Here is a 12,249-nt window from a genome sequence, read left to right on the forward strand (position 1 = left end):
GGGATTTGCAACATTCCACGTATAATGAGTCCCATCACAGAGTGTTATCATTTTTTTTTGTAATTCTTTATCGCACTATGAATCATATCAACCAATATATTTACAGATGCATCTCTTTAAATATTCACAGTGACATTTTCTCTTTTTTTCCCCCATCCTTCCCTTCCCACCCCCCTCCAAAAACAGTAAATATTGGACATATAAAATACAATATCTTGCTACAAAAGGAATACAAACAAAAAAGACGTATCATCTACTTATTCACATTAAATCTGATCGTGTTTATCTTCTTATCATTTTAGGTGGTGGTGGTCTGAGGCCTGCTCCTTCTGTTATGTTCCATATATGGTTCCCAGGTTTTTTCAAACATTGTAACTTTGTCTTTTAAATTATATGTGATTTTTTTTTCCTAATGGGATACTCTTAAACTTGGTTATATATTCCATTAATGTTTATAGTCATTAAGTCCAATGTGGCCATCTTATATCTTTATTTTCACTTCTTTCCGCCTCTTCACCACCTCCATCCCTTTTTTCCATTACTGTTTTTTAAGTTTTCCTTTTTAATCTCAATATATGACAACGCATTTAAGACATGAAATACCCCAACAATCCCCACAAGCAATAACCCTTTAACCCCAAATGAACCTCCCCTCCTTGGATTGCCCCTTGTCCCTTGATGGCAACCACAACTCCCCTTGCCATTCGGTTTGCGAACTTACTCGCAAGCGTCAACCGATTTCGCAGTGACCCTTATTCTCCCACCCCAGCCACCCCCCCCCCCAGAGAACACTATTTTCCAATACTTTAAACAAAGTTCTCTCTTTTTTTCCTTCTTCCCCTTCTCTTATCCATCTTTAAATCTTTTTATATATATATATATATATATATATATATATATATTATCTTTACTTTATATTTTTGTATATTTTCTTGCCGGTCATCCTTCTTGTCACTCCTCCTCTCTTCTCTTGTCCTGCAAATGCTCAGCAAATTCTTGGGCTTTCTTTGCGTCCGAGAACAGTCTATTCTGTTCCCCAGGAATGAATACTTTGAGTGCCGCTGGTTGTCTTAATATAAAATTATACCCTTTCTTCCATAAGATTGTTTGTGCCGTGTTGAATTACTTCCTCTTCCTTAAAAATTCGAAGCTTATGTCCGGGTAAAAAATTATTTTTTGTCCCTTATATTCCAACGGCTTATTGTTTTCTCTAACCCTCTTTCTTGCCTGCTTCAGTATGTTTTCTCTTGTCGTATATCTTAGAAATTTTACCAATATGGATCTCGGTTTTTGACGTGGTGGCGGTTTCGGTACTAGCGCTCTATGCGCCCTTTCAATTTCTATTTCTTCATGTGAGTCTGTTATTCCCAGCACCTTTGGGATCCATCCTTTTATAAATTCCTTCATATCTGACCTTTCTTTGCCTTCTTTCAGACCCACTATTTTTATGTTATTTCGCCTACTGTAGTTTTCCAATACGTCAATTTTTTGTGACAATAAATCTTGTGTCTCTTTAATTTTTTTTCCGCTCTCTTCCAACTTCCCTCTTAAATCATTTATCTCCATTTCTACAGCAGTTTCTCGTTCCTCCACATTTTCTACTCTTTTCCCTATTTCAGTCATGACCAACTCTAAGCTTTGCAATCTGTCTTCAGCTCTTTTCATTTTTGTTTTGATTGAACTAAATTCTAATGATAGCCATTCTTTTATTGACCTCATTTGTTCTTCAAAAAATTTTGTCCTTCTATTTTTCTTTCCTTTGAAATTCTTGGTCTTCTTCCTCCTCTTCTTCTGTGTCTGTATCTATGTCTGTGTCATCTTCTTCTCTTCTCTGTATCCTTGTATCTTCATCCTTCTCTGTTGAGCTGCTCTGTATCCAGCTGCTGTGTCTCCTGTTGTTGGGCCTCCTGCTGCAGGTCGACCCGTTGTTGGGCCTCCTGCTGCAGGTCGACCCCCTGCTGCAGGCCGACCCGCTGCTGGGTCTCCTGTCGCAGGACGTCCCCCTACTGGTCGCTCCATTGCTGCTCATCCTCTTCCCGCCCTTCGTTCTCTTTCTCACCATTCTTCTTTAATTTTTTCTTCTTTACTTCCCCCAGCCAAACGCCCCGATACTGGGCGTCTCTCAGCTGGTCGCTCCGCAGCTGGCCGCTGCTCAGCTGAGTCCCCCTCCCGTCAGCATTGACCTTTTCTTTCACTTGTGCATGCGCACCTTTTCACGCCTGCGCAGTTGCGCACCTCTTCTTGGCTCTGGGAGCCATTTTTGAAGTCCGCCGGTTGGGAGGACACTGTTCCTCTGGGGACTCACTAACATCGGAGATCGGCCACTCCTCTCCACGGTGGCTCTCTGCTCCGATGTGCAGGTAAGGCCTTTTTTCTCCAGTGATTTTCCTTCTTCTCTTTTCTCTGTTATTCTTACATTTTCTCTTTTGGATGCCATCTTTTGTCTCTTCTCTGTAGCTTTATCTCTCTCTTCCTGCATTTTATGTTTATTGAGCTCTGTTTTTTCAATCTTTTTTTTCCTTTTCTCTGGAGAGGGCTGTTTCCACCCGACCAGCCACTACTGCATCACGTGACTCCCTAGAGTGTTGTTATCATTGAGGTGCACCTCTTTATTGGAATTCCCTGTGCTCCCAAAATGACTGTGATTCTCGTCAACTTATCAGAAGCCTGTTCACAGACGCAAGAGTGTGGACCAGGTGATTCTCCTGTTTTATACGTGGAACAAGGACTCACCCCCTTCCCTGCACGCAGGAATCCTTTCATCCTGCAGGCTTGAGTGGGAGAAACCTGTGGAGCTTGGAAACACTTCCTTGTTTTAAAAGTGTGATTTCTGCTTCTCCAGTCATCACTGCATTCTCTCACAATAAATCCTGCCTCCATTGGAGGCAATGGATGCTGGAAAAGGTCCGAGTATGAGATTTTGTCATCATACACACATGTACACTGTATAGAAGCACTGAATTCCATGTAGGTATTTAAGATTCCAGTAATATGCATGCAATTTTCATTGGGCAGTGTTGAGCATATGCAAGAATATTGCTTTGAGGGTGTGATTTGCACATTTATTTCCATTTTAGTCTATTTTAAATACTTTAGTCTTTCACACAAAATTTTTTTTAAAGTTTGGGTGTCAAAATAAAATGACAGAGTAATTGAGACTGGTAAGGGAAATGCCCTGGCAATTAAATAAAATTATGAAGCAGGGTATTTTTTTTTTCTTTGGGTCTTGAGTGAGTGGTGGCTACCACACTGCCTGTTTGGGGCAGCAGTCACCAAGACAGACGTGAATTCTCCGGAGCCCCAGTGATTTATTTTACAACTAACTGGGAATTCCAGAAAGTCTGGAGAATACCCATGTATACCTAGGGCGTTTCTGTTACTGCAGTGGACAGATCCCAAATCATAAAATTCAAGAAATATTATAGCACAGTTCAGGCCATTCAGCCCACAATGTTGTGCTGATCTTTGTCACCCAACTCAGTTGTGTCATTGGGGTCTGGGAGGAGTGAATATGTGAGGCTCTAGTTGATTTCTCTCTCTCTCTCTCACACTCACTCCCGTCTCTCTCTCACTCTCCCTGTTTCTCTCTCTCTCACCCCGTCTCTCTCACCCCGTCTCTCTCACACTCACTCCTGTCTCTCTGTCTCTCTCTCACTCTCCCTGTTTCTCTCTCACTCACCCCCCCGTTTCTCTCTCTCACCCCATCTCTCTTTCTCACTCCATCTCTTTCTATCTCATCCCATCTCTCTCGATATCTCACACCCTGTCTCTCTCTCTCTCTCCCCATCTCTCTCTTTCTCTCACCCCGTCTCTCTCTCTCTCCTCACCCCGTCTTTCTTTCTCATCCTGTCTCTCTCTCACCCCATCTTTTTCTTTCTTTCTCATCCCGTCTCCCTCTTTCTCTCACCCACCCCAATTCTCCCCCTTCATTGTGTCCCCACAGGTAAGAAAAAGAACCGAGGGCTGAAGTTGTCAAAGGAGGTATTTGAGCAGCCGCAGGCAAGCCCCACGTAAGTACCTGACCAACAGTTATTCATAGCTGGGGAACGCTGTTCACTTCCGGATTATAGTGCCCAGGTTCATAAAATGGCGGAGTGGAGATGAGCTGGGAAGTTAAACCGGAATGTCTGCAGATGCTGGGATTGTAAGAAACTCAGCAGGCCATTGCAACATCTATGGGAAGTAAAGGACAAGAGGAGGGAATGGGACCGCCCTTTGACATCTTTCTGACTTGGTGGGTAATGGAGCCGGAATAGACTTGATGGGCTGAATGGCCATCTTTTGTGCATTGATTGAGATGATCAAGAGGATGGAGTTTGGATAATATTTTAAGAAGAAATATGTGATAGGCTGTTTCATTTTTACTGTTAATGAAACACCTCTAACTGCTAAAGGAGAGCTGGGAACACAAAACAAATTGGTTATTAGTTGCTGTTCCTGTAAGATATACTCTCCCTGTGAACAATTCAATCACGAGGTGATCCATTTTCCCCATTCAACCCCACTTACTGGTCTTCTCCCCATAACCTTTGATGCTCCAGCTAAATAAAAACCTATCAATCTCTGCCTTAAATACCCAATGACCGCCTGGGGCAACGAATTTCACAGATCTTAATTGTAGGAAAGAGCTGAGTCAGCAACGATTGATCTGTGAAAGAAGGAGAGGATGGAGTAAAGGCAGAGAAGACACCTATCTGCTGTATCTTCAGCTGATGGATTTAAAAATAGCTTCTTTCCTTGGTTATTTTTCCTGTTGTCCCTTAGGGAAGTGTTCCCAGAGATTAGTTTTGTGTTTGTGTGCACACAAAAGTGTAGGAAGGATATGTTCAAGGCACTGCTTGTGGCTTTTCTGTGGAAGCCAAAAGAACTCTGGTTAGCCGATCAGGGAGCGAACCAGGCTGATGGTGGAGGTCAAGCAAGGTAAATGAAGTCTGCAGATTCTGGGGTTGAGTGCGATGCACAAATGTGCTGGAGAAACTCAGCAGGTCATGGAGTGTCCATAGGAAGTAAAGGGTAACCAACGTTTCAGGGCTGGCCACGCTGCCCGACCTGCTGACTTTCTCCAGCGCGCTTGTGTATCATGAGAGGTCAGAGGAACTGATAACCAGGGGAGGAAAGATTGGCTACTGATAATCATTGAGGTAATGGTGATCAAGGCACACTCATGGTGGGGGAAGGGGTGGTTGGGCGCTGTTGATTGGGGGAGGGGTGAGTTAGTTGGAATGTTGCTAATTCAATGGAGGGGAGATTACTGCAGGCCACTGTTTGTGGGTACAGATTGTCGAGGGTCTTGAGCTTGATGGGACCTTCTGTTAAAGTGAACCTTTCGTTGTTTGAAAACAAGCACGGATAAAGCAGCACAAAACAAAATTAATCTCTTTGCAAAGCACAAGAAGTCCTTCACAGCAAGAAGCACTGACACGAGCAGCTAGTCTTACCCCAAGATGGTTGGCCTCATGGCTTACAAGTCGAACAGACTGCACCTTAGAATTCTCTTGGGGTTCATTAATCAGGATTGTGTCCCTCACTCACTGGTTAATAGTTTGTTTATTACTACCTTGCCCAATAAGGAGGCCTTTCTCATCACCAGCTGACACCAAGAAATGGAACGCAGCCAGTAATATCTTCCAGTCAGCCTTTTAAAGCTTACATTCTCACCTCTACAGCACTCCCCTGTCATTTTCTGTGCAAGATCTGCCCTGCTTTAACTTGTCAAATGACGACTTTACATTTGTCTGAGTGAAGCTCTACCTTACCCCACGTGACCAACACGGTGGAACCCTCGGATGTGGTTGTACACATTGGAATCTGCCTGTGCTGCTGTTTCCGAGGCATGAGAACTTGAACTTGCCTCATTCCGTTTTTTTTTTCTAAAAGAAAATCAGAGACCATTGCATTTTTTGCTTGCCAAATTGTATGACACCAGACACGTGGGCCAACAAATTTCCGACCAACTGCGCTGAAGTTAGGGAGGTCCACCAGGCACGTGAAGTGTTTTGAGGACATTAATTATCTGTTTATTGGATTATTTTTTGCTGAGTAATTTCGGTGGCTCAGGGATGTGAATTCGAAGGAAAACAGTTTTTTTGTAGTTTAAGGTTCAGTTTAAAGCTTTTCGATGGCTAAGAGGGGGTTATTTAAACTTGATCCACCTGTGAGCAATCGAGTTCAAACTTATCATCATCTGTATGCACTCGACCTGACAAAACGACCAGACCATGGTGCGCACATAAAAACACACAATACATAGTACATAACGATCGCATAAATATTTGGTCTAATTTAAAGTACGTTGTTTATCAGTCTCACAGACTGGCAGTCCTGATCTTGATGCTCCTGTCCCACCTCCTTGATGGTAGTGGATCAAAGATACCATGAGCTGGATGGAAAGGGCCCTTAATAATTCTTTGAGCCCTATTTTGAGAATGCACCCAGTAAATGTGGTCTTTAAAGTGAGACCTGAGGGATCCTTTTGGCTGTTTTAATGATCCTCTGTTTAGACCCAGTCTAATGCCATACAACACAGCCAGATACACAAGATCCATTTCCAATCTCTTCGCAAAAAAAAGGAAACGATGGTGAGTGGCTGCATGGAGCAGGGATTTCCCCACCCCACTCAGTTCTGGATTTAGATTACCACCGAGGGAAGTCCCACTTGGCCCATTGTGCCTGAACCAGCTTGTTGAAGAAGCAGGAAGCTGATCCATGCTCCTGTGTTTTGTGTCCATGATCCTAAATGTTTCAAGCTGACGTCTTTATAAAATTAATCTTGAGGGGAACTTCCACCACTTGGTCTGACAGAAGGTTTAAAGTCCTGCTATCTTTCTGGGTGAAACTTCTTCCAACTCCCCCGCCTGCCTCTCTAGAGATTTTTAACCCAGAACTCCCCATCATCTTGAAAGATCCGAGGAAAAATGCAATGCTGAAGAAGCTCAGCAGGTCAAGCAGTGTACTTTACTTAGCAAAGGTAAAGACGCAAAACCAATGTTTCGGGATTGAGGCCTTCATCAAGGAACGTAGGCAGGTGTCTGAGCATTCCCAGCATCTTGAAAGCTCCCGTTGGGCCACCTTTTTTTGTTCCAACTTCCTCCACCTCTGTTTGAGCAGTGACCAACCTGCTGGAGGAACTGGGCAGCAACAGTGGGAGAGAAGGAACGGTCAACGTTTTGAGCTGCAGCAACTTTCATCAAGACTTAATGAAGCTCGAAACATTGACAGTTCTGTTTCTCCCATCGATGCTGCTCGACCTGCTGAATTCCTGTGTGTTTCTTGAATACGAGAGTTTATTGTCCCACACATAAGTACAATGTTCAGATGCACTGCAGCTCTCGGATGAATCTCCTCTCCAGGAATCCTGCTAGATAAAGTTAGAAGAATGCATTGTATGAGGAACTCCTACGTTGCTCAAACCACTCTTTGGTTCTAATGTCTGCTTTCTTTGCCTTCTTCCCTTCCCCTCCCCTCCCCAAACTCAAACAACCCCACTATGCCCTGCCGATCCATCGCTGAATATCCTAGCTCACCAAGTTCACTGACCACCTCTTCACCTTTGAATAAAACTCACTAGTGCTGAGTATTTTTCAGGATGTGGCTGAGGCCGGCCCTCAGCAAATGCCAGTGTATGTTCAGATGGATTACCTGAGGTAAGTTCTGTCATGCTAGTGTAGTTTATTTCAGGGGTGTGTCTGAGCTGAAGGCACTGCACGTTCAGCCAGTCCCACTGTGCGGAAACAAGCAGTCGGTGTGGGCTGTTTCTGTGCCAGGCCACTCTGCAAAATCCAGAGTGCACTCAAAAGAACACTCTGCCATCCTGCAGAGTACTGTGGGAAAATACTGCAGGGATAGTGTAGCGTTTAGTGCTACGCTGTTACAGCACCAGTGAGCGGGATGCGAATCCAGCGCTCTCTGCAAAGAATTTGTATGTGCTCCCCATGTCTGTGTGGGTTTCCTTCAAATGCTCTGGTTTCCTACCACCCTTCAAAACAGATTGGGATTGTAGGCCAATTGGGTGCAATTAGGGCATCACAGGCTCATGGGCCCAAAAAGGCCTGTTACTGTACTGAATGTCTAAATAAAGAATGAATGTAAAAATTTGAATATCTTAGTGATCCCTGTGAATAAATGATCGCTTTCTCTCTGCAACTTGTGCATTTTTCTGTCATTATGGCCATCTTTATTCAATATCTCCAGCTTGTGGTAAGGTTTCCTTGAAACCTGTTGCAATCATGTAAAGTTGGGAAAGGGCTGAAGCCTGAAACGTTGGCTACAAATCTTTACTACATAAAGAACGCTGCGTGACCTGCTGAGTTCCTTCCACACTTCTGTGTGTTGCAGCACACTCACGGTGCCTGCAGAATTTCTTGCTTAACTCCATTCAGCTTGATCAGAAATATCCCAAAAATAAACTTTATTCACAATAATATAACAGTAAAACCCCTGTTATCTGAAATTCAAGAAACTAGCAAAAAAAAGCAGGAAATAAAAAGGTAAAAAAAAATGAAAGTTTAAAATTGGTCTGCCTCGCCTTTATTTGCCAATCATGTAATCTCAAGCAACCGGAAATTTAACTTATCTGGCATCTACCAATCCCCATAGGTGCTGAATACTAGGGGATTACTGTACAAAGTAAAGCTGCAAAGTCTATTCTCAGCCTTAGCGTCATATTCATACATTTCATTACTCTACATTGTTACATTCATCCTATAATTTGTTACACAACACCATTGCTACCACTATGGCCCTTGCAATTACTCCCCGCACCCCCCCCCCCCGGAACTTTTCTGTCTTCCTGAACCAGCAGGAAGGAACAGTATCACTTGTTGGTGATGGTGGTAGAGTGATGCTGGCCTCCAGTAAACATGGCGAGCATTCTGTCACAGAGCTGCTTGTTGATATCGATAGTCCTTTTTCCACTGGCGTCCCAGTTAATTGGCTGTGCAGTGTCCTGGGATAGGAAGACCTTTGTGCTGTTTCCACTGGGCACCTTAAACCGGGACTGCTTTTCCACTGAATACAATGCATCCCCGGTGATAGGAGACTTTGCCTTCAACCGGAAACGGGTGGCTTTCTGCTGTCCATTTTCCATTGGTTTAATCGGTACACCAGCGTCAGCTGACGGCGGGGATATGAGTGGGGGCATAGCTGCCAGTCCCCGATCGTGATTGTTTTCTTCTTCCACTGGTCCTTGTCCCAGTTAATTCCCCGTTAATTCCTGGGATGCTGCCAGTGGAAAAGGGGCTAGTGTTTGGTTATGGATGCGCAATTTCCTTCAGATTCATTGGGCACGGGGCATGTCCAGTTTTGTGGAAAGTCGTATTGTGGGAACGTAGAAGTGTTTTGTTAAAGAAGATTATTGAAGTCCTCCAGTTAGAAGATGGTTGGTTGCTGCAAGCTGGGGAGGAAGTTAGGAGCTGTGGGTCCTATTTCCAGTGGAAATAAAGAATGCCTACTGTTGTGCCTCCTTGTGGTCAGTTAGCAAACTACAGGCTTGGGGCAAGGGGGGATGGTACAGATATTCCCCAACTTACCACCTATGTGACTTATGGCCATCCGTACATATGACCAAAAAAAAAATATATATATATAATAAATATCAAATTATATATGTAAATTATGCTCTTACAGTGAAAGTCAGGGCCTATCTGTGGAAAATAATACCTCTCGCGAGAGGTTGGCAGGGGTGGCCAACCTCTCGCGAGAACTGGTCTTGGTGGCCGCCAAGTTGTATTTGATGAATGATAGATAACAAGGATACAGTGCATTTCTGACATAGATTTTTTTATAAGATCGGTTGATCAGAATGGAAGATGGATATAAGATGAGGAGTACCTGTGTTGGAGCAATGAGCTCCAGCAACCTGGGTTCAGTTCTAACCTCGGGTGCTGTTGGCGTGGAGTTTGCATGTCCTCGCCATGCTGATGTGGGCTTGCTCCAGGCACAGTAAAAATCCCTGGTGTCCAGCATCTTCATGGATTGAAAATGCCGGATATGCAAATTTTCCAGTTGCTTGAGACTAAGAATAAACAGTTTAAAAATCAAAAGACGGTGCAAAATGTAATTTGAAAAAAATCAGTATTATCATCTTTAATTACGTAAAGTTCACATTAATTGGGTAACTCCTGTAACTTACAAAATTTAAATTTAAATTTGAACCCCAATCGCTGGGGCTGAAATAGCATTGCGTTAACCCCTGCTGCCATAGTAATTAACCCCCCCACCCCCCAAGTTAACAGTTAAAGTCTTACCGATATACTTCATAAAGATAAAGACTGTTACTAGGCAGGGAGAGGGAGACCCCAGTGGCGAGCAGCATTGATCGGCTCATCAACCTGGGCAGCGACATTTTATTCAAACACAACTTTATTCAAGCAGCAGCTGTGAGTGGGGAACGACCGGGGTGTTCCGCTGGCTGAGTGTTTGCTCCCATCTTCACCTACAGGTTGATTTGGAGAACATTTACTTTTACCATTTTAAACTTTAAATTTTTATTTCTCATTATTCCTATTCATTCTTTCATTTTCTTTCTTTCTTTCTTTCTTTCTTTCTGTCTGTCTGTCTGTCTGTCTGTCTTAATTTTTTTGGCGCTTGATTGACTTCTGCATACCAGGGATATCACTGTACCAGGGATCTGGTTTCCTGCCACGTCCCAACCATGAGCAGGATTTGGCCCAATTGGGAGGGAGGATAATTTCAGAGAGTAAAGGGTGAAGAAAATAGGAGTGGTGGGGGGGGGGGGGAACACAAGAGTCCGTGGATATGGAGTAAGATAAACAAGTTGCTGGAGGGATGTGGGGTGCCTCTGCTGAGGGACTTGGAGGGTCGACGCTTCGATCGAGCCCCTTCATCAGGGCTGAATGTGGAGAGGGAAGGTAGCCGGTGTAAGGAGTATAGGAAGGTGGTGTGATTTGGGCCAGTGGACTGAGGAGGGGTGAAGGATGAGGGACAGGTAGGGGAGGGGTGGTGATTGGGGTAGGGAGTAATGGGTGGCAGACAAACAGAGAGAGAGAGCAGATAAAGCTAGAGATGGGAGGATAGGGTGACATTGGATATAGCTGCTGGAAGGTGATAAACAGGAAGACAAAAGCTACCAGTAAAAGGGATGACACTGACGGGATTATTCTTCAGGGAGCAGGTCAGGTGGTCACCTCACGCTGTAATAAGTGAGCAAGTCAGGCTTTAAAAGAGGGAAAAATACCAAAAATCAAGGAAAGAATGGTGTCTGATTCTCTGAGGGCACACAGGAGACTCCAGGTACTGGAATCTGAGGCTAAACACGCACTGTCGGACGAACTGAGTGAGTCGAGCAACACCAGTGGGAGAAAAAGAATGGTCGACGTTATGAGGTGAAGCCCTTTATCAGGAAGTCTTTCTCTCTCATTCCTGCTGCTTGACCTGCTGGTCCCATCCGGCAGATTATACTCAGCTTCTGGTTTCTCTCAAGTTGCTCTGGAGGAATCAGAACATTGTCATCTGCTTGGATGTGGCACGGAGATGGCCTGGGTTTCCTGAAACAGTTCCAAGTCCCCTGTGTGGCTTGGAGATGAATGACATCCAAAAAATGAATGGTATGTTTTCACTCCTCTCCATGCACTTGGTTTCTCTGTGGGAAAGGGAGAATGTGTCAGCTGACTGCATTCCAGTCTCTTTTCTGTTGGCGATTGGTCCAAGGACCAGGAGCAGTGGATTGGACATTTTTGGCAGAAGATACGGGGGTGGAGGGGAATCCTGACTCAGATATTGCTGGTCGACAGTGAATTCCAGTCTGTACGGATTGACAGTGAATCCAGACTACGGATGGTGAAAGCAGAATCAATCTATGCCTTCCATTGGGGGATGGGATAAGGAGCCGAGAATAAGTTGGGGAATAGGACTGATGAGATTGCTCTGCTTGGTCCTAGCGTAAGGGTTGAATGGCTTCATGCCATAATGTGATACATTATGCTATTTTCAAATAAATTCTTACGTGGATACTTCTGTTTAGATTAATGAGAGGCCTATCATCCTAATGAGTGGTTCCAGTCTCCAAGTTTGCTTTTCGCATGGCATTGATTTTTTTAAATGATTTTTTCTTTCATTATTAATCTTATTCCACTGACATTGTGCTTCAAAACTTTGCAAATGGAATACAATTCTTGCTTCCTGTTTCTGTGCTTGACGACGATTTTACACTCTCTGCCGCGGACTTCCTGGTCACGGTGGAGCTAACGACCCCCTCCCTGCTCGCTCTGGGCGCCTCAATTCCATGCCCAA

At 44.2% G+C, this 12,249-nt stretch overlaps 1 protein-coding gene across 1 annotated transcript in view; it reads left to right on the forward strand.

Moving 5' to 3' along the window:
- LOC138756628 (dual specificity mitogen-activated protein kinase kinase 6) overlaps positions 1 to 12,249 on the forward strand; it is a 93,718-nt gene that overhangs the window by 26,166 nt on the left and 55,303 nt on the right. Inside the window, exon 2 of the mRNA XM_069923033.1 lies at positions 3,944 to 4,010. Coding sequence (XP_069779134.1) covers positions 3,944 to 4,010 — 67 coding nt within the window. The remainder of the gene's footprint in view (positions 1 to 3,943; positions 4,011 to 12,249) is intronic.

Source organism: Narcine bancroftii, chromosome 3 (genome assembly GCF_036971445.1).
Source record: "Narcine bancroftii isolate sNarBan1 chromosome 3, sNarBan1.hap1, whole genome shotgun sequence".
NCBI lineage: Eukaryota > Metazoa > Chordata > Chondrichthyes > Torpediniformes > Narcinidae > Narcine > Narcine bancroftii.